The 25,439-nt window shown below is 34.2% G+C and overlaps 1 protein-coding gene across 2 annotated transcripts in view; it reads left to right on the top strand.

The window, feature by feature from the left end:
- LOC105463410 (ATP binding cassette subfamily E member 1) overlaps window positions 1-25,439 on the top strand; it is a 30,217-nt gene that overhangs the window by 1,875 nt on the left and 2,903 nt on the right. Inside the window, exons 2-17 of one of the 2 annotated variants that reach the window (XM_011710471.2) lie at window positions 4,249-4,378; window positions 5,456-5,541; window positions 8,220-8,317; window positions 9,302-9,419; window positions 10,269-10,406; window positions 10,542-10,611; window positions 11,236-11,332; window positions 12,520-12,609; window positions 17,560-17,681; window positions 20,214-20,435; window positions 21,449-21,508; window positions 21,608-21,666; window positions 23,308-23,418; window positions 23,503-23,645; window positions 23,766-23,888; window positions 25,247-25,358. In XM_011710471.2, coding sequence (XP_011708773.1) covers window positions 4,276-4,378; window positions 5,456-5,541; window positions 8,220-8,317; window positions 9,302-9,419; window positions 10,269-10,406; window positions 10,542-10,611; window positions 11,236-11,332; window positions 12,520-12,609; window positions 17,560-17,681; window positions 20,214-20,435; window positions 21,449-21,508; window positions 21,608-21,666; window positions 23,308-23,418; window positions 23,503-23,645; window positions 23,766-23,888; window positions 25,247-25,358 — 1,752 coding nt within the window. In that variant the 5' untranslated portion in view covers window positions 4,249-4,275. The remainder of the gene's footprint in view (window positions 1-4,248; window positions 4,379-5,455; window positions 5,542-8,219; window positions 8,318-9,301; window positions 9,420-10,268; window positions 10,407-10,541; window positions 10,612-11,235; window positions 11,333-12,519; window positions 12,610-17,559; window positions 17,682-20,213; window positions 20,436-21,448; window positions 21,509-21,607; window positions 21,667-23,307; window positions 23,419-23,502; window positions 23,646-23,765; window positions 23,889-25,246; window positions 25,359-25,439) is intronic. The other variant, XM_011710472.2, reaches the window with a different exon arrangement.

Here is a 25,439-nt window from a genome sequence, read left to right as displayed (position 1 = left end):
TCTTAAATGCATTACAATTTATCACTATTTTTTTATAAATCAGTTTATTAACCACTTCTGGTATGTTTTTATTCTTCTGTAAAAATCAAGCCAGGGTGGTGGCATGCACCTGTAGTCCCAGCTATTCAGGAGGCTAAAGCAGGACGATCCCTTGAGCCAAGGAGTCCCAGTCTGTAGTGTCCTGTGATCAGTCCATTCAGCCTGGACACCATAGCAAGATCCCCATGTTTTTTTTTTAAATTGTCTTTTACAGTCTTTCGGTTTTTAAAATAGTTTGAAAAATATTTTAGTAGTTTAACGAAATAAAGTTTAAGCAATTTCGTGATGAAAGATTTATCCCCTGGAGGCAAATTCATTATGCTCTTTCACTGAGTAATTTGTAGAAAGGCATTCAGTATTTAAATTAGAATGCATGGTGTCCAGTTTTAATAGATTACTAAAGAATCTTCATTTCCTAGGAAGTTGTCATTTCCCCAATAAGAGCTTTTTTGTGACAATTCAAGTCATCTAATTTCTTCCTCTTCTAATCTTTACAAGACCTGGACCAGTTTTTGGAGGAATAGAGTCAACCTGTTTATTGGAATAACCCTGTGTTTATTACATGAACGTTTAGTCTCCTTTTGAATGGTTTGGTTTTTTATTTTTTCAGTATGTAGTTTAGTGGACAACTGTCACTATAAAATATTGGTAACTTGCAAGATTTCTAAAGTTATAACCTATAGGAAAATTATTTACTATATTTAAATTCATATTCTCATTCATTTAGCAGAAGTGTTTGATCTCCTGTGTGCTAGGCACAGGTTCAGCCACTGGAATGAACAAAAAGTCCTACCCTCATGATGGATGGAGTACATTCTACTTGGGGAGGGGAAAAATGTGTGTGTTTGTAGAGGGACAGAATATACATGCACACATGCACAATAGATGTGTGCATATACACCAGATATATATGGAATATATAGTGTGTCATATAGTTGAGCTGGGGAGAAAAAGCAAGAAAGAAGGATGAAGAAGCAGTTGAGTGTATTTTTTGGTAGTGTTAGAGAAGACTTACTGAGAAATAGTAAAGATTGGAAGGAGTAAGCCATGTAACTCTCTAGGGGTAATAGCATTACAGGCAGAAAGTGCCAAGATCCTGAAGTAAGAACATGCCTGTCATGTGCTAGGAGCAACAAAGAGCCAAGGTAGCTGGAGCCATACTACAAGAGCTAGAGTAGTTGGAGATGAGATCAGAAAGTTAACAGAGGCTGATCAGTGCTTCATTGATTATTTTCAGGACTTTGGCATTTACTCAGATTGAGAATGAAGCCATTGCAGGATTTTAATTAGAGGAGTGACATAATCTAGCTTACTCTTTAAAAGGCTTACTCTGGTTCCTGTGTTGAGAATGAACTGTTGAGGATTAGAGTAGAAAGAGATGAGGGTAAAAGCAAAGAGATCTGTTAGGAAGCTATTTGAGTAATGCTGGTAAGAGATGATAATGATAGCTTACACCAAACTCGGGAGAAGAGATCAGATTCTGAATGTTTTATAGCTTCAACGGGATTTGCTATTATTAGGTGGAAAAGAAATATGACTTCAAGGATTTGGGCCTGAGCAAATGGAAGACAGGAGTTGCCATCTAACAAAATGGGCAAGACTGCTGAAATTTTGGTGAGGATTTCAGGAGCTTATTTGGGAGATTCCTCTTAAGCCTTCCAGAGATGTTAAGCGGGCAGGAAGGGTTCAAGAGAGGTATCCTGACTAAAGATAGAAATTTGGAAATTTGCAATATATAAATGGAATTTAAACCTGTGAGACCAGAATAGAACACCTTGGGGAATGAGTGTATGTGGAAAAAAATGACCAAGTCTTAGAGCTCTCTCAGCATTTAGAAGCCTGGGAGATGAAGATGAGTGACCAGGAAAGTAGTAGGAAAACCAGATTAGTGTTGTATCCTAAAACCAAGTTAAAGGGTTTTTATCTAGTAGGAAAAGTGTTTATTTGTGTCAAATGCAATTGATTGGTCAGGTGAATTAAGGTCTGGTAAACATTTGTTTTAGCCATGTGAAGAACAATGATGGCTCAACAAGTTGTTTTGATGAAATGATGGGCTCTAGAGCCTAGAATGGATTCCAGAGAGCATGTAGCAAGAAATTTGAGACATTGAGTATAAGCAACTCTTTGAAATAGTCTTGAAGAAGGAGAGATAAAACAATGGGAGACCATGGGGTCAGATAATAGAATGCTTGAATGCTGATAAGAATTAGCCAGTGGAGAGAATAATTGCTGAAGTTAAAGACAGAAGGGAGAATTGTTGGGACATTCTTATGGACTGTCTTCTAGTGTACAAATGGTTTTAGCTAGGGAAATACATATGGTGTGATTGCTGGTTGGCATAAGGGTCCATTTGAGATGATGGATTTAAAGGGAGACTAGTCAGCAGGCTTTGTGTTTTTTTTCCCTACCCATTTTCAGCTCTGTGTGTGCAGGTGAAGAGTCTAATTTAACCAAGATTGTGATTAAGGGTATTTTAGCTGGGTAAGAAGGAAAATAAAAACACCAAGAGCTGAGGGACAGTGGAAATATGATAGAATCAAGAGATAATGAAAGGTTTGGAGAATGGAGGAATCAGGGTTGATGGATTGTTGTGTAGTAGAGGGTGAACTGAAAAATAAAGAGTGGCGGTTGGAGAATGGAGTTTTTGAAGTTGAGGTTATAGAAGGATTGCAGTTACCGGTAATAATAAGGTCTACGATGTAACCAGAAAAAAATGAATGGCCGTGGCAGGGTAGAAGACAAGCTATTTGAGGAGAGGGGTTAATAAATGAGAGGACAGGAGGGTCATCTGTGAGCATATTGAAATCACCAAGAACTATGTCAAGTGTTGTAAAAGAGTGTGTGAAAGTTGACAGAGGGGCTGAAATCTTCAAAGAATGAAAGGGAGTGATCTGGTGGTCACTACTAACTAAAGCAGTTAGATAATTGAGACATAAAACTTTTTAGGGAGGAGGGAGAGATAATAGTCTAGGACAGCATTGAGGAGCAAGATCTCTTATCCCCGTCCAAGCCTAATGATATTGATGAGTGTGAAAAGACTTGAGATGTCTACAAAGGGAAGCAGTCTATCAAAAAAAGAAAAAAAATCAAGATTGATTATCACAGTAAGAAAAAGACATGATGTCTTTCTAAATGGATAGTCTTGGTTTCAGATTCGTTCATTACATATTGGAATAAACTTCAGTATTAAGGCACTTTTTGTAATTTTTTACTTTAATCACCATTCTAAGGAAATTAATTTCTGCACCACTAAGCCCAACATTGTAAAAGATTTTTAAGTTCACTTTGATGTTAATGCTATGTAATTGATTAAATTGGAAAATCAAGACTTCTAAAAGCTTTAAAAGTGAGCATAGTATATACATATAGTTACTTGGTCTCCTTTTAATTTCATTGCTATTATAATTATTTGCCATTTCTGTCAGTGTCATTATAGTCAGATATATACAACGTGAAGTAATGCTTAGTTTGGGAGAAGAGCTTGTGGGATTTCCCCCATCCTGCTTCCCCTTTTTCAGTTTTCCTGGCTATTAATACTTCTTTTTCCATTAGAGCTTTAGATTTGCTTTGTCTGGGTTGGGTTTTTTTTTTTTTTTGGTTTTTTTTTTTGGTTTTTTTGAGACAGGATCTCACTGTCTCATCCAGGCGGGAGTACAGTGGCATGATCTCAGCTCACTGTAACCTCCACCTCCTAGGCTCAGGTAATCCTCCCACCTCAACCTCCAGAATAGCTGGGACCACAGGCACACACCACCACATGTATGGGGTTCTTTTGTTTGTTTTTTCACATGAGATTGAATTAAATATATAAATTCAGGAAGGGTGTAAATCTGTGATATTAACTATTCTTTATTATAAAAACTGAGATAGCATGTTATTTGTTCAGGTCATGTATGTCATTCAGTGTTGTTTTAAAGTTTTCTTGTGTATATATCTTGTTGAGTATATTCTTAGAGATTTTCTTTTTGTTGCTATTGTAAATGGCATTTTTTCTTATGTAAATCTGATTAAAGTATATATGTAAAATTTGATTTTCCCAACCTTACTAGATTATAGATTATTTTATAATTTTTACTGTCAAAATTTATATTTTTTTGCAGATAATCATTTCATCTCCATATAATGATCATTTATGTTTTCCTGTCTTTCATGTATGCAAATTAGTTCCCTTAACTAATTGCATCGAATTTGTTATTTTTTCTTTCATAGAAGAGCTGGATATTCTTTTGCACAGTTATGGCAGACAAATTAACGAGAATTGCTATTGTCAACCATGACAAATGTAAACCTAAGAAATGCCGACAGGAATGCAAAAAGAGTTGTCCTGTAGTTCGAATGGGTAAGCTGTTCTGTGGATCATTTAAGTATAAAAGAAAACCGTGAAAGAAATCAACTGGTTTGATAGTTCTTTACGGGCATTAGCGTATACTTTGTGTTCACCATTAGTTTCATAAACTGTGAAGACAAGAAAACTAGTTTGTTCTAAATTTCTTTTATTGCTTTGTGACTAAAGGATCCTATTTTTAAAAGAAAGACCAAATTGTAGAATAATACATCAGTATTTAAAAGTGTATTGGATGTGAACTCAAAGCAGAGTTCAGCTTACTGATCTTGAAATCTACAAAATCTTGTAATTACTTTAATATTATATATAGTAATTGTAATTTAATGGAAGATGGGTTACAATAAACTTTGACAGTATTTTCATATTTAAAAAATGAACAAAGAGCTTAATAAGAATGACTATTCATAAGGTTTAGCTATACTTTGAAGGTTAGATAAATTTCCAGCAATTCAGTTGAAAAATTATTGGTCATCCTTAAGGGCTATCTTAAGTAATTGTAAATGTACGAATGAGGCCTAGAATTACTGAATCTTAAAATTACTGAAACTTAGAAACTTTAGTTGTCATCTGTTATTGTCTCCTTTGCTATTCAGAAATTCCATTATCCCTAATATCATGTTTAATTTTAGCTGTATATTGGATGACTGCATACCTTTTTGGAGTTTTACTGATCTGGCTACAGTAGTTCATTCTTTTCATGGTCTGCCTTACCATTTTCAAGGCATATTTTGTTTTTTGAATTTAAAATTTAGGTTAATCAGCTTAAAAATATTTCAGGATATTCATATTTTTACTAGCATATTTTCTTCCCCAGTAGTAAATTAAGTAAAATAAATATATTTTAAAGTCATCTCCCTGTTATCAAACAAGGATATTCATATAAGTGATTACAAATCTGTCCCCACAAAGCACTGATTTAAGGCATTATCTCAAATGTATTTCTTTGCGTGGCCTTTGTTTTTGAAAATCTGCTTCTGTATGGAAATTTAGAACCAGCATTGCCTAAATAACAGTATTTGGAAAATTAGAAGATAAAGGGAAATGGCTTAATTATATCTTTTCCTTTACCAGGAAAATTATGCATAGAGGTTACACCCCAGAGCAAAATAGCATGGATTTCCGAAACTCTTTGTATTGGTTGTGGTATCTGTATTAAGGTAAGTAATATTTTATTTACTGGATCAAATGTGTAACCTAAAACTGAAATCTGAAAATTCTGGGTACTATGCTATAACTCCTTTAAGTGAGGCAAAGTATAAAGCAAATGAATAGAGAATATAAGTTTAGGAAAGTGTTATTCTAATATCAGTGACATTGTTGCTTTTTTAAATTAATTAAAGCACCCCTTTTAAAAGTTACTCTTGCTGTACTCTATAAAGCCATTTCCAGCCAAAATTTCTCTTTTTTTCACCTCTTTATAAGGACATTACCATCACATTACATGTTTCTTCTAAGTCCGTATTGGATTTTAAATTCACACCTTTTAAACAGAAATGCATACAGCCAAAAACTTTAAAATTTAGCCTAATTCTTAAGTGTTTCTTCTATTGTATTACACATGCTTCTATTGAATTTTCCCAATAGTGTAATACTTAAAATAGCTCAATTATTAATAGTTTTTGTTGCCTTGAATAGTTTGATTGGGCTTTTGACTCTTGAATGGTAAATTTCCAACTTTAGTTCATAAAAGAAATTTGGGAGCTAATGTGTAACATACTTAATTTAGATCTTTCTGTTTGTAGATATTATGAAAAGGAGCTTCACCAGAGTTCAGATACCATGCTGTTGTTCAAGTAAATCGTGTATATTTCACATTGGTTTCTGAATCCTTGTTTAAGTATCCAGAAAGATTTTGTGGATACCTGTAACATTTTCACTTGCTTTGAAAATATAAACAGGAAGCATTCCTTCCAGCAAATATTTACTAATCTCTTCTTGGATACCTGCCTGTACCCTGGGTGCTGGGAATCTGGTTTTGAGCACTAGAGTATCTATTCTCTTTCTTCACTGCTGTAAGAAAATTAGATTAATTTAAAATTTAAAATTTGGATGTACTCTTGAGTGGCTCAAAACATACTAATGAGATGATTCTCTGAGAGTGGGGAAGTAATGTATAATTCCTGAACACTAAGATATTATAATGCACCTCATATATAAACAGTGGATATTTTTTTCCTTGTAGGATTAAATAAGTTTAAATCACTTGCAGCATATAAGCATTCTATGTATATTTACGAGAAGAGGATAATGGAGGTAACTCCACTGGTAGAAAAATATAATTTGTAAAAACTTAATAGTTTTGGTTAGAGGGCCTCTTTATTTCTTTATTATTTTTTCTTTATTTATTTCTTTATTAGAAAACAAGAGTAATTCTCTGTTTTTGTAACATATAAAATGGAAATTCCCTGGAATCTCTAAACACAGAAACGTTGAATTGGTCCCCTGAGCTCATTGAACATGTCTGCTGAGCAGATCTTTAATAATATGAGGTTATAATCTTTGCATGTACCCCTGTAGTTGCCTGTACTTATGAGAAATTTTTCTACCCACGTTACCATTTTTAAATGACTTTCCTGTTTTTGTCATTCTTGTTCCTTGGACAGTCACCTTACGGTCAAATGTTATTTGAATAAGCCTATGTGTTTTGTTTTGTCGTGTTGTGTTTTGTTTTTTAATGTGAATTGACTTCAAGAATTCAAGTATGTTTTTCATATAGGATAGATAAAAATCATAATGGAAAGACATTAATCCCTGGTCTGTACAAATGTGCTAGCTATTGGTGGGATGGAAATAGCCCAAAAAAGGATAAGATCCGTGACCTCAAACGACTTTACAGGGTATAATAGGAAGCATACAAGGGCAGTAATAATTGAAGGAAACAGAGGGAGAACATCTGTTTTGGAAAGAATATGAAGTCATATATTCAGTGACTTTTTTGTTGACTTGCCTCTTAGCCTCCCCTTATCTAATATGTTTTAACAAAACCAAACGAAGAGCCTCAAATTCTACAAGGTTTTTCAATAAGTATTAAGCACTCTTTAAATGTATAGGATTGGCCGGGCGCAGTGGCTCAAGCCTGTAATCCCAGCACTTTGGGAGGCCGAGACGGGCGGATCACTAGGTCAGGAGATCGAGACCATCCTGGCTAACACGGTGAAACCCCGTCTCTACTAAAAAATACAAAAAACTAGCCGGGCGAGGTGGCGGGCACCTGTACTCCCAGCTACTCAGGAGGCTGAGACAGGAGAATGGCCCGAACCCGGGAGGCGGAGCTTGCAGTGAGCTGAGATCCGGCCACTGCACTCCAGCCTGGGCGACAGAGCGAGACTCCGTCTCAAAAAAATAAAATAAAATAAAATAAAATAAATGTATAGGATTATGCCCATCACTAAAGGGAATATCAAGTTACAATTGACCCGTGAAATCACAGGTTCAAACTATACAGATCTACATACATATGGATTTTTTCCCCCCAACCAAATGCCAATTGGAAATAGAGTATTTGCAGGATGCAAAACCATTTTAGAAAGGGCTGACTTTTTCTTTTACTCAGGTTCTGCAGGGCTGACTGCAGGACTTGAGTATGTGCCAATTTTGGTGTACTCGGCAGTCCTGGAACAATTTTCCCCACATATACTGAGAGACAATTGATACGATTCTAATGTTCAAGGAACCTTTTATTTTTAAGTAAATAGTAAAAGGAAATGTAACAATATTTCACATATTTATGAAAGTCCTCATGTTTAGAAGATTGCTTATAAAAATATTTTTAATCCATTTTAGTTATGTGTATATGTCTACAAATTAATACAAAAATTAATTCTTTAAATAACAGAAATGCCCCTTTGGCGCCTTATCAATTGTCAATCTACCAAGCAACCTGGAAAAAGAAACCACACATCGATATTGTGCCAATGCCTTCAAACTTCACAGGTATATTTTCACATCAAGATTCCTCTTCTGTCGAGTTAAGCATAAAATACATTTGGGATTTTAAGAGAAATGCAGAAGTTGGGAGAAATGCTATTAACTAGTCACTAAAGGAAAATACAATATTATAACATCATGCAGAATCATACGGTATATGTCTGTGGTTCATTCTGGCTAACATTGCAATTATCCATGGGACTTTCTAAAGCTACTAATGTCCAGCTTTCAGCCCAGTTTAATTACATTGTCAGGTCTGGACCTTAGTTTATTGAAAAAGTCCCAGGTGACTCTCATATACAACTGGGACTGAGAGTCACTGTTGTTCCTAGTACCCTTATACCCAGAATAACTTTTAAAGGAACTTGCCTTTGATTTTGTTTATCCATTAATTTGATGAGCTACAGAGAATATCACTTTGAATTTGGACAAAATAATAATACAAGTCACAAATCCTTAGTTTGGGATTTTTATCTGCTGAACACTAATACTTTGAATCTAGGAGTCTAGATTTTACTAATAAAAAAGTGTTTCTCAACCTGCCAGCTTTAAGGAGCGTACTGCAGCAGGGAGAATGAAGTGGAATATTTCTGGTTGATGTGGCACTTCTCTCCTTAGTAAGTAAATGGCAGGCGAGAAAAGAAAGACATTGTGAGGGTGCACCTGCTATGTAATTTTTACCAAAGCATTTTGTTAAACATTAAAACTGAGCCTTACATGTAAAGAAGAAATTTACTTTAGGATGAACTTTGAAAACTGAATAAATAAAACTTGAAATAATGTTGTTTATGGATGCATTTCTAACAATTAACAGCGTAAGTTAATCTTGGCTGTTTTTTTTCTAATAGCCAATAATATCTGGTATATGTTTCTTAACTTATTAATGGATGTATGTGAAGTGCAAGTGCATTAAAATATATCATTCTGATGTTATGTGGCTTTTTCTATGTAAGTCTGAGTTGTTTTATTATTTTTGTATACTTGTAACAGGTTGCCTATCCCTCGTCCAGGTGAAGTTTTGGGATTAGTTGGTACTAATGGTATTGGAAAGTCAACTGCTTTAAAAATTTTAGCAGGAAAACAAAAGCCAAACCTTGGAAAGTACGATGTACGTATTATCACCTTGTAAAAATTAATATCGAGTCAGTTTTATGAGATTTTGTGGGGGAAGTGATATGTGTATTTTTTAAATATTCTTATTTTCAGGATTATTTGTGGAATTAATGCTGCGAAATTTATAAATAAAGCTCTTTTGTACTTTTTAACTAAAAATCTGTTAATGTTACTTAACTGAAAATTCTGAGTTGTTAAGCCTTGATCTGACGCAGAATTCTGCTTGATTCTGCTATATTACACATGTTTCTATTTAATTTGTCCCAATAATGTAAAAATAGCTCAATTAGTTTTTGTTGCAGTGAATAGTTTGATTAGGCTTTTGACTTATGAATGGTAAATTTCCAACTTTAGTACATAAAGAAATTTAGGAGCCACTGTGTAATGTTCTTAAGTTAGATATTTTTATTTGTAGATATTATAAAATGGAGCTTCACCAGAGTGTGGATGCCACCCTATTAATTGTTCGAATAAATCATAAGTGTATTTTACATTTCGTTTCTGAATCCTTGGTTAAGTATCCAGAAAGATTTCTTGGATACTTGAAAACATTTTCACTTGTTTTGAAAATATGAGCAGGAAACATTCCTTCTAGCTTAACCTCTTATTAGATGCCTTTCTATGTCCTGGGTGTTGGGAATCTGGTTTTGAATGACATAGTATCTGTTCTGTTTTCTTTCTTTGCTCTTATAGGGAAAGGAGACTTGTATTAATTATGTTTGCCTCCAATCTTAAGTTAAAAGCCACAAGTATTCTATTTGCAAATATGTTCTATTTCCTATATCTTTCATCCTCTTTGTCTTTGTATTATTAAATTCACGTGATTCTGTATTTTTTTTTTTAGGATCCTCCTGACTGGCAAGAGATTTTGACTTATTTCCGTGGATCTGAGTTACAGAATTACTTTACCAAGATTCTAGAAGATGACCTAAAAGCCATCATCAAACCTCAATATGTAGACCAGATTCCTAAGGCTGCAAAGGTCGGTTTTTGATAGAGGGAATTTAATGGATATTGATAGAAGTATAAAAGACATATCAAAATAAATGTGTTTTACTTTGTGATTCTTTTTTAATATTGAAAGAAAATAGTAACTATTTTTGGTATATTGTGGCAGGGGACAGTGGGATCTATTTTGGACCGAAAAGATGAAACAAAGACACAGGCAGTTGTATGTCAGCAGCTTGGTAAGTGTTTATTTTGTGTGTGAGTGTGTGTGTATATATATATATATATATACACACACACACACACACACACATATATATGTATGTTTTTTGTTTGTTTGTTTGTTTGTTTGTTTTTGAGATGGGGTTTCACTCTCGTTACCCAGGCTGGCGTGCAGTGGTACAATCTTGGCTCACCACAACCTCCACCTCCCAAGTTCAAGCGATTCTCCTGCCTCAGCCTCCCAAGTAGCTGGGATTACAGGCACACGCCACCACGCCCAGCTAATTTTTTGTATTTTTAGTAGAGACAGGGTTTCTCCATGTTGGTCAGGCTGGTCTTGAACTCCCAACCTCAGGTGATCCACCCGCCTCAGCCTCCCAAAGTGCTAGGATTACAGGCGTGAGCCACTGCGCCCAGCCATTTTGTGTATATATTTCAGTAGGCCCCAAACTTAAGTGATGAAAGTAGACATCTTTATGTGGATTCCTGAAATAAGTGGGAAAATCTCCAGTAATTGTTATATTTACTTTAAACAATTTTCAACTGAAATAGCTTTCAAACTTCAAACGATGACATGCAGTATACGTTTTACCTGGAAGAGGTGAAATACATTGAGCACAATGCCTCTATGTTCTTTGTAGATTTAACCCACCTAAAAGAACGAAATGTTGAAGATCTTTCAGGAGGAGAGTTGCAGAGATTTGCTTGTGCTGTCGTTTGCATACAGAAAGCTGATATGTAGGTTACTTTACAATTTTTGTTTATCTTCATCCATATTGTAGAGTTTTCAGTTGTAATGCTGCTAATAGAGGAATGGTTTTGAGAGAAATTAATAGAAATAGTATCTAAGGCCCTAATTTCAAGGTAGGATGTTGAAGCAGTTGTGTATCCACTACCCATTTTCCCTGTTATATTCACAGGGGAAAATCTTTATTTATTTAGATAGTTTATAACTGATAGGTGCCAGAAATTTTTATATAAAGTCAGTTATTCATCATCTAAGCCCTCTTTTTTTGAGACGGAGTCTCACTCTGTTGCCCAGGCTGGAGTGCGGTGGTGCGATGTTGGCTCACTGCAAGCTCCACCTCCCGGGTTCACGCCATTCTCCTGCCTCAGCCTTCTGAGTAGCTGTGACCACAGGTGCCCGCCACCATGCCTGGCTAATTTTTTTTTTTTTTGTATTTTTAGTAGAGATGGGGTTTCACCATGTTAGCCAGGATGGTCTCAATCTCCTGACCTCATGATCCGCCTGCCTCGGCCTCCCAAAGTACTTATATTACAGGTGTGAGCCACTGCGCCCGGCCTAAGTCCTCTTTTTATGTGAAAAGATTTTAAGACTTAAGCCCTCCAGCCAGGCTAGCAAGCTTTTTAATATCGGAAGCAAAACACGAGGTTTTTTAAATCACCGTAGATCACTGTGGCATGCCATGTGCGAGAGAAGAGAGGAACATTTCCTTCCTACGTTTAATGTCTTTCCTCCCAGATATTTATTGCTCCTTTTTCCACATTTCTGCCCTGTTGTCTGGTGAAGGCTAACTTCTCCACGAAGTATTCTATAAATTCTTGCAATACCCTCCAAAAAACTGTGCTTACATGCAGCTGACTTAAGAGAAAAGCTCTCCAAACTACTTGAGACTATATCAGAATACTTTTTATGAGAAGTTACCAATTTGTAAATTAGCCTAAACTGGTAGACCCTCTCCAAACTTGGTGTATAATCATGCTTTCTGTAATTTTTTTCTTTCTACTTCTGAACAGAATACAGGAATTTTTACCATTACAAGTAGACTCTTAATTACTATTGGAGATTTTTGTTGTGGTTAAATCAGAAGCTCTTGATACTACAGTGCTTTAAAATAATATGCAAGGTAGAATGTCTTGTCTTTCAGACTTATTATATTTGCTTTTATTTTTATTTTTCATAGCTTCATGTTTGATGAGCCTTCTAGTTACCTAGATGTCAAGCAGCGTTTAAAGGCTGCTATTACTATACGATCTCTAATAAATCCAGATAGGTAAGTAGAGATCTGGCATATTACTGTGTTGTTTTGTTTGGAGATTTTTACAGATTTGTGAAGATTAAACACTGGGTCTGTCAATGTCATGTACATATTTTTTAATCTTCTTTGTTTATAGCTACCACCTAAATTTACCTTTATCTAGAACAGAGGTTCTCAGTGCAAGATTCATTTATTAACACCCCTGCTTCCAGGGAGCCTAGGAATATTCTGAAATTATTTGCAAATTCCGTAGCTTTATGGGAAGCAGACCCTTAGCTTTTCCCAGCTATCTTTCTCTCTCTCTCTCTCTCTCTCTCTCTCTCTCATTTTCACACATACACACACACACACACAGGCTTAGAATTTGTAAGAATCACTAGAGTAATTCTGGTTGTTCGGAATCTTACTGGGCAAAAGAAAAGAAAATTTGTCATAATTTCTGTTAGTATTCAAAATACCCTGTGTTTATAGGGTGCTTTTGTGGTTTGTAGAGTTTTCAAATTCATTACATCATTTGATCCTCATGGTTATCTCATAGGAATCTTCAGATGGTATTCCTATTTTGCAAATGAAGAATAACGTCAAAAATCTAGTTGTTTGTTCTAGGTTACAAATTCACTGTATGACAAAGCTGTGACCAGACCCCAGGGGTTTTTTCTGTATAGCATTTTCTATGTTATACTGCCTCTTCTGACTCAACAATTTAATAAACATCCTTTTAAATACATGGCTCATCTTGCAAGAAAGTGAGAGAAATCCCAAATGGTCAAAAACTGAAGCATTAGAACTATAGAGGAGTGATAGGACCAGATGTTGATGGTTTCTGTAATAGGTCTTGGGTTTTAACATCCACTCATGGGCAAGAAGCAAGGTCTAGTATTGGATTTTCACACATAAAGTGCCAGGACTCTCAAAGGACTGCTTTCTCCCTAAAAGGGCAAATTGGAAACAACTTTTTTATCATTGCACGGAAGCGTCAAGAAAGCAAATATCTGTCATTCACTGAACTCCCTGGAAGTGAAGGGATCGCTGTCTTTCAAATCTCTCTTCATGGGCCAGCAGCTCGCCTGGCTGTGGAATTGGAATTTATATAACCAGTGGAATCTGTGAACCCTTCAAAGTGAGAAAGTAGTATTTTTAAGGGGTCTGGAACTTTTTTATGGTACATAGCAGAAGCAACAAACTAATATGCTTTCAACCCTGGTTGCACAGGATTCCTATAGGTAATGCCTCACGAGGACGAACTCAAATTGCAAATTATAAAATTTATAAATTAGAGGAGGAAACAGTCTGCAAATTAGCCAGCAGATATTATATGGCAGCAGGATTCAAGAACTCTAGGTGAAATTTTAAGGGAGGCTATTAAATAATGTTCAAAATAAAATCTTTAAATAAAAGGATTCAAAACCCTAAGGATATAATGCTACCAAAAAAGCAATAAGTAGATGTTCAGAAACCCAAACAAATTTAAAAATTAAAAGCATGGTGACATTACAGATTCACTGAACATATTAGACAGGTTAGGGACAGCAGAAAAGTGCATTAGAAACCTGATCTGAGGAAGTTACCAGAATATAGCAGAGAGAGAATAAAATTAAAACATGGAAGGAAGGTTCAGAAACCTGGAGAATGTAATGAGGAAACTATTTACATATATCTTAAAAGTCTGAAAAATAAAGTCATGAAAGGATTATGGCTGAGAACTGTTCAGAATTGATGAAAAATTCAGCTCCTTAGATTCAAGGAGCACAAGTTCTACAGATACTAAATAATCCATGTACATACTTTGAAGTGAAACTTAGAATATCAGTGATAAAGAGACAATCTTATGTGAGCCAAGTAGAAGCCATGATCTTTACTTCATACACAGGCATTAAGAGCCTGGGCATTATGATGGGCTCTTTGGGGAATGCAAGTGTAAAAATACAGTCCCAGTATTCAAGGACTTCACAAAGAAAAATACACACTGTGGTAAAGAGAAGCATACACATGTACCATAGTCTTGAAAGGAATACACAAAGTCAGGTCACTAGTTCTCAAGTCACTTTTTATAGTATTTTTATAGCCCCTTTTTATACTAAAATGAAAGTCATAGATAATATCTACCTTCACATAAAACTTTAAAGATATCAAATAACGTCCTAACAATAAGAGGAAAATTGAAAGAAAATACTGGTTTACAGCCAGTGTTTCAAGGAGTAACTGGTTAGACACATCACTAGAAAACAAGGCATCAGGTACTTATATCCACTTATAATGAATAAATTTAAAATTAAAATATCAGTAACTGTTTTGAATAGTTGCAATAGGAAAGTGAAATAAATAGTGTAGATGGACCTCAGGGGGAAAAAAAAAAGTAGTAAGGAAAAGTAGTACTACCCAAGACTTTCCTATATTATGAGAGGACAGTAACCTTAATTGTAATAGGGATAACATGTTAAGACAGATTGGCATGACAACGTAGAGAAAATTTTAAGACGTTTCACAAATGGGCTGGTTTTATTTACAGGTATAAGGTTAAGATCTCTATGTAGTGATAGATTGATGATAAAGAGTCATGGGAAGTATATCTCCATTCTGAAATTCACTGTGTCAAGGCATACATTGAGTCTTTAATACTAAAAAGATTTTGGAGAACATATCCTTGGATAAACAATGAAAAATAGAGGATGCATTGGACAAAAGGATAGAGATTAAGAAGTTTTATAGAGTTTGACCTCAGAACATTATCAGTAACATTGAAGACTAAGGTGGCCCCAAATTAACTGTAGGGTATACATCTTTTACAGCCTAGATTCCTTACTATGCTACAAATTTGTGTTTCTTCCCAACTTCTCAGAAAACAGAATGGCTGACCTAAATCATTTTTGTATTTTGGACTTCTGTCTCCATAACCTCCATTTGAAGGTTGGGGCTGGGGACAGGAAGTTTGACCTATTTTTTTCTTCTTTTCAAAGCAAAGTAAAAGCCACTACATAATACAGTGCTCCCTCACACTGGCTCTTTAAGGAAACAGGATTTTAAGAGTAGAGAAGTATTCCATGTAATGGATTAGTGCCAACAAAGACACTGATGCAAGATGAGTATCACCAGCTCGCCTGATTTGCCATTTTTATTGATAACTACCACCATTGTGGTAGAAAACATTTCCTCTTAATTTTCCCTTTTCATCTTAGACCTGCTCTTATTTTCCATTCTTACTTTTTTTCCTTGCCAGATTATTCCTGAAATGTTTTCTCATTTCGTTCCCTTAGTCTAGAATTGTGCTGTAGCCTCTAGACAAACATCCTTATTTAAATTTTAATTGAAATTAAAATTTTATTTCACCAAACTAGCAACATTAAACTTATGGCTAGTAGCCACTATATGGGACAACATAGAGATAGAACATTTTCATAATTGTAGAAAGTTCTGCACAGTCCTGTTTCAGAACCTACTACCATCTTCCTCATTTCCAATTAATTTAGCTCATATTCTTCATTTTGTCAATCAACAACTTTTTTAGGTGTCTGTTAGTACATTGTGTAAGACTAAAGATCACAGAGGTGCTAAAAGTATTAAGAGTCTCCTTTAAGATGTTTATGAGCAAGTTATAGGGGTAATTAAAAAATAATAGAAGTCCAAGTATCAGTCCAAATACTTGTTACCAGCAAGAGTGAGGGGGAAAGCTCGTTTGCATATTAAGAAAAGTATTTCCATAGCAAGTTGGATTTGAGATGGACCTTAAAGGGTTAAGCGGGATTTCAGCAGGTAAAGATCTAGGCAGGAGACTGCTTAGAAAAGGAATACTTTCTTAGACACCAGAGAAGTGGTTTATTTGAGAAAAAAGATGCATTCTTCAGTGTTTCCTGTGTATAAGCTAAGTAATAGTAGCTAAAGTTTTAGAAAATGTTGAAAACGTCTAATTAATGAAAGTGATTAATTTCATTTGGAATCGAGACCCACATCAGGGGACCTAAAGAAAATGAGATATGAAAGAAATATGAGGACCTGAACTAGAATTTAGGCAAAGAAGAAAAAGGATGAAATTGAAACACAAGACATTGTTGAGAAGGAATTCACAGACTTTAACAGTTTAAACAAAATATCAGTGGGAATAAAATGTCATTTTTTAGGGGATGATAATTACATTAATACAAATATGGAGAATTTTTGTGTAGGAAGCTGATACATTAATTTGACGTTTGAGATGTCTGCAGGACATTTTTTTTTTGACATGTTGAACTATATTCAACATGGAAATGGGAATAAAGTGCTACATAAAACCTTCATGACTATTACTTGCCTAATAGCTTCTTTTCCAGCCAATACTGTATCACTTCATTCAAATATAGCCACTTAAACTTCACATATCCTATTCTCATTCATAAAGTGCTCCAGTACCCACTAACCTATTTTCTTTCTGATGCTCACTGATTTTATTATCTGTGGAGCATATTTTGCCATGTAATCTTTTTTGTTACCATTTCATACCTATTCCTTGTCTTCCCCAGCTTAATCGAAACGTCTTAGGTTAAGGATTCTGTCCTGCCTTTGTGTATGCATCCATCACCTTCTACAACTAGCATGGGACAGGACAGGTACGGGGCTTTACATAAATTGAGTAGCATAATACTCAAACAGTTTAGGCTACACCTGAATTAAATCTATTATAATTGTTTCTACTTCGTAACACTTATTTCTAAATGTGTTTCTTATTAGCAGAATGCGTTTAATTCATATATCAATAAACTTTTAAATTGGCTGGTTTTTTCCTTTTAGTTCAGGAAAACATTTTTAAATATGAGCATTGATTATGATACTAAAGAAAATATTTTATGGCTTTTGCCTCATATGTCTTTATGCTTAAATTTTATTAGATGCATCTATTTTTCTGAAATTTACAACTATTAAAAATAGTTACATAAGAGTTTAATTATATATGTTATGTTAAATGTAAAAATAAAAATCTGGTTTGATTTTCAGATATATCATTGTGGTGGAACATGATCTAAGTGTATTGGACTATCTGTCCGACTTCATCTGCTGTTTATATGGTGTACCAAGCGCCTATGGAGTTGTCACTATGCCTTTTAGTGTAAGAGAAGGTAACTTGAAAAACTTTTTTCACATATGCTATATTCTCTTCTACTCTAATGCTTATAAACTACATTATTGATATTAAGTAGTTTTACATTCCTCTGATAATCATCCAAAACTCTAGTTCCTTGGAATTTAATCACTGAGCAGAGTGTTTAAGGTTATATATATCAATTGTTATACAAAATATATTCTTTTCATTTTGGAGAATTTTCTCCTGGGAATGGGTAGAAATGCAATGTTACATTTGTGGGGGGTTGGGAGGCTACAGTAAAAGTCTTCTGCATTTTGGCTTCTGCGGTATTACTGTAGTATTTGTCATTTTCAAATTAACTTTGACAGGCCAATACCAGTAATGAAACTCTTAAAATGCTTTCAGTATTCATCTTGTTTTCATGTTTTAAATTTATCTGTAATATGTATACTATGTTTTTGGAACTAAGGCTATCCAAAAGCCTAATAAGATAGTTTAGTAAGTATATTTAAATTTTTATTTAGTCTTTGTACTTCCAAGAAAATCAGATTCCCTGGCCTCTCCCTTCCATGTCTCCTCCTTACCTCTGCAATTTAATTAAAAATAGAAACTAGCCTACCACTAAGTGGCTGCTGAAACAAGTACCAATGTACTCTCTGCCTTCCATACCTTTTCCTTTTTTTCTTCCCCATTTTCCTTTTGCTGCTTCCTTGTGTTTTTTTGTTTTTGTCTGTTTTTTGTTTTTCTCTCCACCTGTCTTAAACTGACAATTCAGAACACAAAAGGGCTGTTTACGCAGGAAAAAAATACCATCTCCTAGAAGTAGAAAAATCCATGTAGCCTGTAGTTCCCTGAGTGGTGGCAGGTTTTTTGGTTGTTTTTTTTTTTTTTTTTTTCAATCTTGGAATAATCTTTTTTACACCTAAAAGCTCTTTTGGAAAAGTAAATTTATATTGCATTATAATCCTTTTCATAAAAAGATGATGGGAGTTTTTATAATTTATAAAAAGTACATAGATATTAAGATGTGGGGAAGAAATTGTTGTAACTTACCTACTTATACATTTGAGATAGATGCATGCTTTAAAGAAAAATTTGCAAAGTTACCTAGTTTTTTTGCCAGTAGTCCTAAGGGATGACATCAGAACCAATTTATTAATGTTTTATTCTTGTCAATTGACAAATACGTATTGAGTACCTTACTCTATACCATATGGTAGTCTTTGAATCAAGTTGATAATGATATGGATACTTGGCAGTCATTCTTCACAACTCCAGTTATAAATGTCATGTCTACAGGCTATGCCATTCAGTAAATGATACCCAGTAAGGTTTTTAATGTGCTTGATCTGTTAAAACAACTTAAGAAACTTTGGTTTTTCTGTGTTCCTTTAATAGATTGAAATCAGTGCATCATTACTTAAAAGCTTTCTATAAACTGTAAAGGTGATTATAGTTTGAACTCATTTTTAAATTGACAAGACAAACATTGAAGTAGGACTATAAAGACTGGCTTGCTGTGTGTTTTTTAAACGAAGTCACTTAGTTCTTTGAGCCTTTATTTTCCAAAATAAGTTAAGTATGTGGACTAAGTGGCTGCTAAGGTTCCATTGAGTTTATGTTTTTATGTAATTTTTTAATTTAATTTTTTAACTTCACATTTATATGTTTTAGATAGTTTAAGATCAAAAAACGTGCAGATTTTGGCAAAATAAATGTAATCTGTTCATTTGTTCTGTCAGCAAAGATGTGTTGAACACCTGTGTTCTAGGATGAGGATACAGGCTGCATGATGTGTCTCTCAGTTCCAAATAAAATGAATAACATCAAGACCTTCCAAAAAGCTTCAGCTTTCTCTTCACTTAAATATGGGAAACACTGAAATATGGATTATTCATTGTTTCTCAAATATACTTTTCATTTCAGTTTGTCTGCCATTGTAGATCTTAAAATTTTATTACAGAGGGTTCTTGTATACAATGTTGGATTAAGTTATTAAAATCTGTTTAGAGAATGGTGGTTATCTTTGTACAGTGAAACCATTAAAAAAATGTTAACTGAAGTTAGCTCATATTCAATTTCATATGAACCTGCAGGATTATATTTTTTTAATGCAATAAATTATAACCTCAAAATATGTGCTTATCTCTCATGTGAAATTGAATACTGATAACAAATTGTATATTCAAAAATTTATCCCCCAAACTTTTATATCAATGTTATATCAATCTGAAAATACTTTTACATATTTGTTATTTTCACTTTAAAGATAATGCAAAAAGGACATCATGTGCTCTCTTTTGCATAAAACCTGGTGGAAAAAATAATTACAGGATAATGAGAAGATGTATTTCATGTGGTTGGGGGGGACATGCCTATATATTCATGAATTATTTCAACTTACATTAAATATGGTTTTTTAAAAAAGTTAATTCTTTATATGCAGACCAACATGTTAGCAAAAATCCACAGAAATTTAGAGTATATAATCTATAGATTGCTCCCAAGAGAGCTTAGGATTTTGACTCTAATGATTTCTCCCTGTTGACAATTTTCTTCCCAACAGGCATAAACATTTTTTTGGATGGCTATGTTCCAACAGAAAACTTGAGATTCAGAGATGCATCGCTTGTTTTTAAAGTGGCTGAGACAGCAAATGAAGAAGAAGTTAAAAAGATGTGTATGTATAAATATCCAGGAATGAAGAAAAAAATGGGAGAGTTTGAGCTAGCAATTGTAGCTGGAGAGTTTACAGATTCTGAAATTATGGTGATGCTGGGGGAAAATGGTAAGTTTTCGTTTTGTGATAAGTAAAAATCTTCCTGTTTAGTAAATTAGTTTTAACTATTTTGTGGAAAAATTTGAATCGTATGTTATAGGGCTAGAATATAGAGTTTTATTTAAACCCATAATTTTCTTAGTGTACTTTCACATTTTTTTGGCATTGTGTAATTCAATTGCACTGTAATTCAATCAGGTTAATATTTCTTATTTTGTTTTATAACCTCCAGTGAAAATAAGGTGTTCTTTGTCAGCTGGTTTTTTACATGTAAATTAATAAAGCAGTTATTATTCTTATAAATTGACTAAGAAGGAAAGGATAAATGGTAATTCAGAAACAACCCAGCTTTAAAAATTTTTTCCTCATACACTTCAGTGTGGAACTTTATTTTAAATTCAGAGCAATCTACCTTTGTAAATAATTGTATTACCAGCAAATATTTCATAATAAATTGTCATAAGTATAGGTATAAGATGAATTTGACTACTAAATATGTGATACTGTCTTCATGATTTAAGAACTATTTGAATTGTAATCTTACAGCTTAGAAAACTATAGAAGATAAATTTTATATAAGATTGTTACAATGTATCAGTCTTTAGATAATGGGAATTTTGAATTGGGTTGCAATTAATTTAAATATTTTATATAAGTAAACTTTAAGATTACAGTTATCTTTCATAAAATAGTCTATACTATCTTAATAAATTGTGTGCCCTGATAATTTAGCTAAGTAAATCTTTTCAAACTATTACAGGATTTAAACTTTATAGATATACCATTTATTAAAATTGTCATTATAAGCTTTGACTAGTCTTTATTCCTCTTAATTAGCTTAGAATGACACTTCAGAGGTGAACCATGAAAGACTAAGTATTTTTCTATATAAACTTCAGAATTCAATAATGTCAGTGTATATCTTTAAAACAAATTTCTCAGTTAAAACTAAATAGGACATAGTGTTTTACTTTAAATGTCAAGCATCTTTCATATCAAATTGTCATATGTTGTGTTGCCAGGAACGGGTAAAACGACATTTATCAGAATGCTTGCTGGAAGACTTAAACCTGATGAAGGAGGTACAGTTGTAATTGTTGAGTCTTTTTACACTGTTCTACACAGTAAACTTTAAAGATCTGGGCAGTTTTTAGTGTCTTACGTATTTCATTATTTTACAGGAGAAGTACCAGTTCTAAATGTCAGTTATAAGCCACAGAAAATTAGTCCCAAATCAACTGTGAGTTATTATTTTTTATATGGTTACTAAAGAAAATTTGTATATAATGCCTGTAGCTTTCATCTTTTACTGTATTAAAATTTTTCTCCAAATTAGATTCTATACAGTTTTATTGGTAGTTTCTAACAAAGGTACTAAGAGTCCAATCCTTGATTCATATCCACTGCTAAGAAAGTGTTTTAAAGATGTTTGTCACATTTGGCCAGGCGCAGTGACTCACGCCTGTAATCTCAACACTTTGGGAGGCCTAGGCCAGCGGATTGCAAGGTCAGGAAATGGAGACCATCCTGGCTAACATGGTGAAACCCCGTCTCTACTAAAAATACAAAAAATTAGCCGAGCGTGGTGGCAGGCGCCTGTAGTCCCAGCTACTCAGAAGGCTGAGGCAGGAGAATGGCGTGAACCCGGGAGGTGGAGCTTGCAGTGAGCAGAGATTGTGCCACTGCGCTCCAGCCTGGGCGACAGAGCGAGACTCTGTCTCAAAAAAATAAAAACATAAAAAGATGTCATCATTTTGCTAAATAAATCATTAAAAACCTAATGTATTTTGTGCTTCAAAGTGACACCAGCAAGAACATGAAAAGGCTACCCACAAGATGGGAGAAACATTTGCACATCATATATCCAATAAAGGACTTGTATACAGCATACATAAAGAAATCTTACAATTAAAAATGAGCAAATGTCTTTAAGTTATTCAGCCATAAAAAGAAATGAAATATTAACAAATGCCACAGTATGGATAAACCTTGAAACCATTATGTTAAAGTTAACCTCCTTTGATTTCTGCAGGTGTTGTAATGAACTCCTCAGTACCTCACCATTCAATTTATGTTTTGTCTACTTGGCTTAGCTTATCATAAAAGTTTTGTCATTGATACTCTATAAACTTAGCTTTAAATTCTAAAATTCAGCCTTATCCTGAAACAGCAAGGAAAAGCCATCTTAGGATTCATCCCTTCATTCCTAACACATTATCATACATTTTGTGTTCTCTCTTGCTGACTGCCTAAGGTTGCTTGATACCCATTTTGACCTTTGGAATTTCTACTCTCGAATGTTTTTTCCCCTGAAACATTCATTATTTGCTTATTACTTTCTAATTTTAAGATTATTATTGCAGGGGCTGTGGAGTGGGGAAAAAAAAAAAAAGATTGTTGCAGGCTGGGCATGGTAGCTCACGCATGTAATCTCAGCACTTGGGGAGGCTGAGGCAGGAGAGTCACTTGAGCCCAAGAGTTTAAGACCAGCCTGGCCAACATAGATCCCGCCTCCACAAAAACTTAAAAAATTGCTTCAGCATGGTGGCACATGCCTGTAGTTCCAACTCCTCTAGAGGCTGAAGTGGGAGGATCACTTGAGCCTGGGAGGTTGAGGCTGCAGTGAGCCCTGATCATGCCATTGCACACCTGGGCAATGGAGCAAGACCCTGTCTCAAAAGAAAAACAAACTCCCTTTTTACTTGTTGTACATGATGGGTTTTGAATAGAAAATCTCAAAACATGTCATAGATGGTGGATACACATTGATATCTGTTAGTAAAATATTGATACACTTTTATTCTGAAGCCTAACTTTGTCAAGATTCATAGAGTTCTATAGTGAAATTTTATCATTTAAATACTTTTTCTATTAAAAACAGGGAAGTGTTCGCCAGTTACTACATGAAAAGATAAGAGATGCTTATACTCATCCACAATTTGTGACAGATGTGATGAAGCCTCTGCAAATTGAAAACATCATCGATCAAGAGGTACTTTAACATAATTTTTAAAATTTTATTATTATTTTGAATTTTGGATGCCTTTACGTGGTTTGCTTAAACTCCTCCAACTAGGTGCAGACATTATCTGGTGGTGAACTACAGCGAGTAGCTTTAGCCCTTTGTTTGGGCAAACCTGCTGATGTCTATTTAATTGATGAACCATCTGCATATTTGGACTCTGAGCAAAGACTGATGGCAGCTCGAGTTGTCAAACGGTAAATATCTTGCTCATAGAAGTATTTTGATTATGTGTACTGTCCTACAAGTGTGCTTAATATAACAGTGGAATGTTTTATGATATAAAGCTGTAAGATTTCAAAATCATTGTGTTTTAGTTTCATACTCCATGCAAAAAAAACAGCCTTTGTTGTGGAACATGACTTCATCATGGCCACCTATCTAGCGGACCGTGTCATCGTTTTTGATGGTGTTCCATCTAAGAACACAGTTGCAAACAGGTAAAATTACTTTTTAATATGTTCAAAGTAATTCATTTTAAATTTTCCAGTAAATAGTAAAGTCACTCACTTTAATTTTTAAAAAATGAAAGCTAGAAATTTTAGACTTGATTCTATGACTCCTGAGATCATTGGTATTGGGGACTGGATGGGACCATGTGAAAGACTAGTTTTTAGGCTGCAGTGTGGAATCCTTCACCAGGAAGATAAAAAGCTGTGGGTCCCTCACCTTTTCTTTCAGCTTAACTTTTGTTTGCTTTATTATTTGAATTTCCCAAAAAAGATTGAAAACTATTGCTTTCATACATGATAGAAAAAGAAAACAAGATTCAAAGAGGATACATGATTTGTCCAACTTATACTGATAGTGATTGAGCTCACAGTGGATCCCAAATATCTAGTGTTGATCTATAGCAGAGTTAAAATAAATGGTTTTACCTTTTTCCTTTTCTCATTTTTCCTTGTTAACCTGATTAGGAGCACTTGCAATATAGAGAAGCCTAACATTCAGATCAGGTTATGAGGAATTCATTTTACCTTTGGTGCTAAAGCCTATATTATTAGATTGAACTAAATGAAATTACTGGTGTTCAGTTTTCACCTACAAAACCAGCAGTTTCATGTGGTTTCAGCATGTTTTCTGGTATTGGAGAACAAGGAATGAAGTTGCCATTTTAATAATTCATCTAAGAAATAAAAGTATTTTGCTGGGCTTCTTCCCTGAATTCCTTTTTTTATATATAGATAAATTGAGAATTACATATTTCTTGAAAAGCTAAGGAAATTTCTTAGTATATATGATGTTTATTTGTTCATCTAATGATATCTCACCTATTTACAAAATTTTAAAATGTTTCACATGTAGTGATTTGGCATGATTTAAGAACTAGCTTGGGTAAAAACAATGAAGCATAGAAATTTAGAAAGGAGTTATCACTGAAAACTACTATTAGGAGGATGTATTCCCTCCAGTAACAAATTTTTCATATAAATATAACTTTTTAAGATTCTCATCTCCCCTAAAAATGTGCAATTTGAGATTCTGTAATCTACTTATTAATGATCTTCTGTTTTTCTAAAGTAGTACTTTTGTCTTAAATGTTTCTTTCACCAGATTAGAAATCCAGGTTAATTTTTTTGTTGTTTTGCACAAAAATATTATAGCCAAGAAAACTATATAGTCCAAGCAAAGCTATTTCTGAACATAGGATTTGTAGTATGGTGTTACACTGTTATCCAGATGATTTATGATTGGGGAATTTGAGGGAATAGTAATTATTAATACCCTTCATCCCAAAAGGTGGTTATATTTCTAAAGTAAAATTTAATCAAAATTGATTTTTTTTTTTTCCTTCTAGTCCTCAAACCCTTTTGGCTGGCATGAATAAATTTTTGTCTCAGCTTGAAATTACTTTCAGAAGAGATCCAAACAACTATAGGCCACGAATAAACAAACTTAATTCAATTAAGGTATGTAGAAAAATTATCTTAAATCATGGATCACTTTGATCTCAGTATAAACGACTGAAAGGCTATTTAAAAATCAGTAAC

The sequence above is a fragment of the Macaca nemestrina genome, chromosome 3 (genome assembly GCF_043159975.1).
Source record: "Macaca nemestrina isolate mMacNem1 chromosome 3, mMacNem.hap1, whole genome shotgun sequence".
Lineage (NCBI taxonomy): Eukaryota > Metazoa > Chordata > Mammalia > Primates > Cercopithecidae > Macaca > Macaca nemestrina.
The sequence above is the reverse complement of the archived record's forward strand: the minus strand, read 5'-3'. Positions and strand labels throughout refer to the sequence as shown.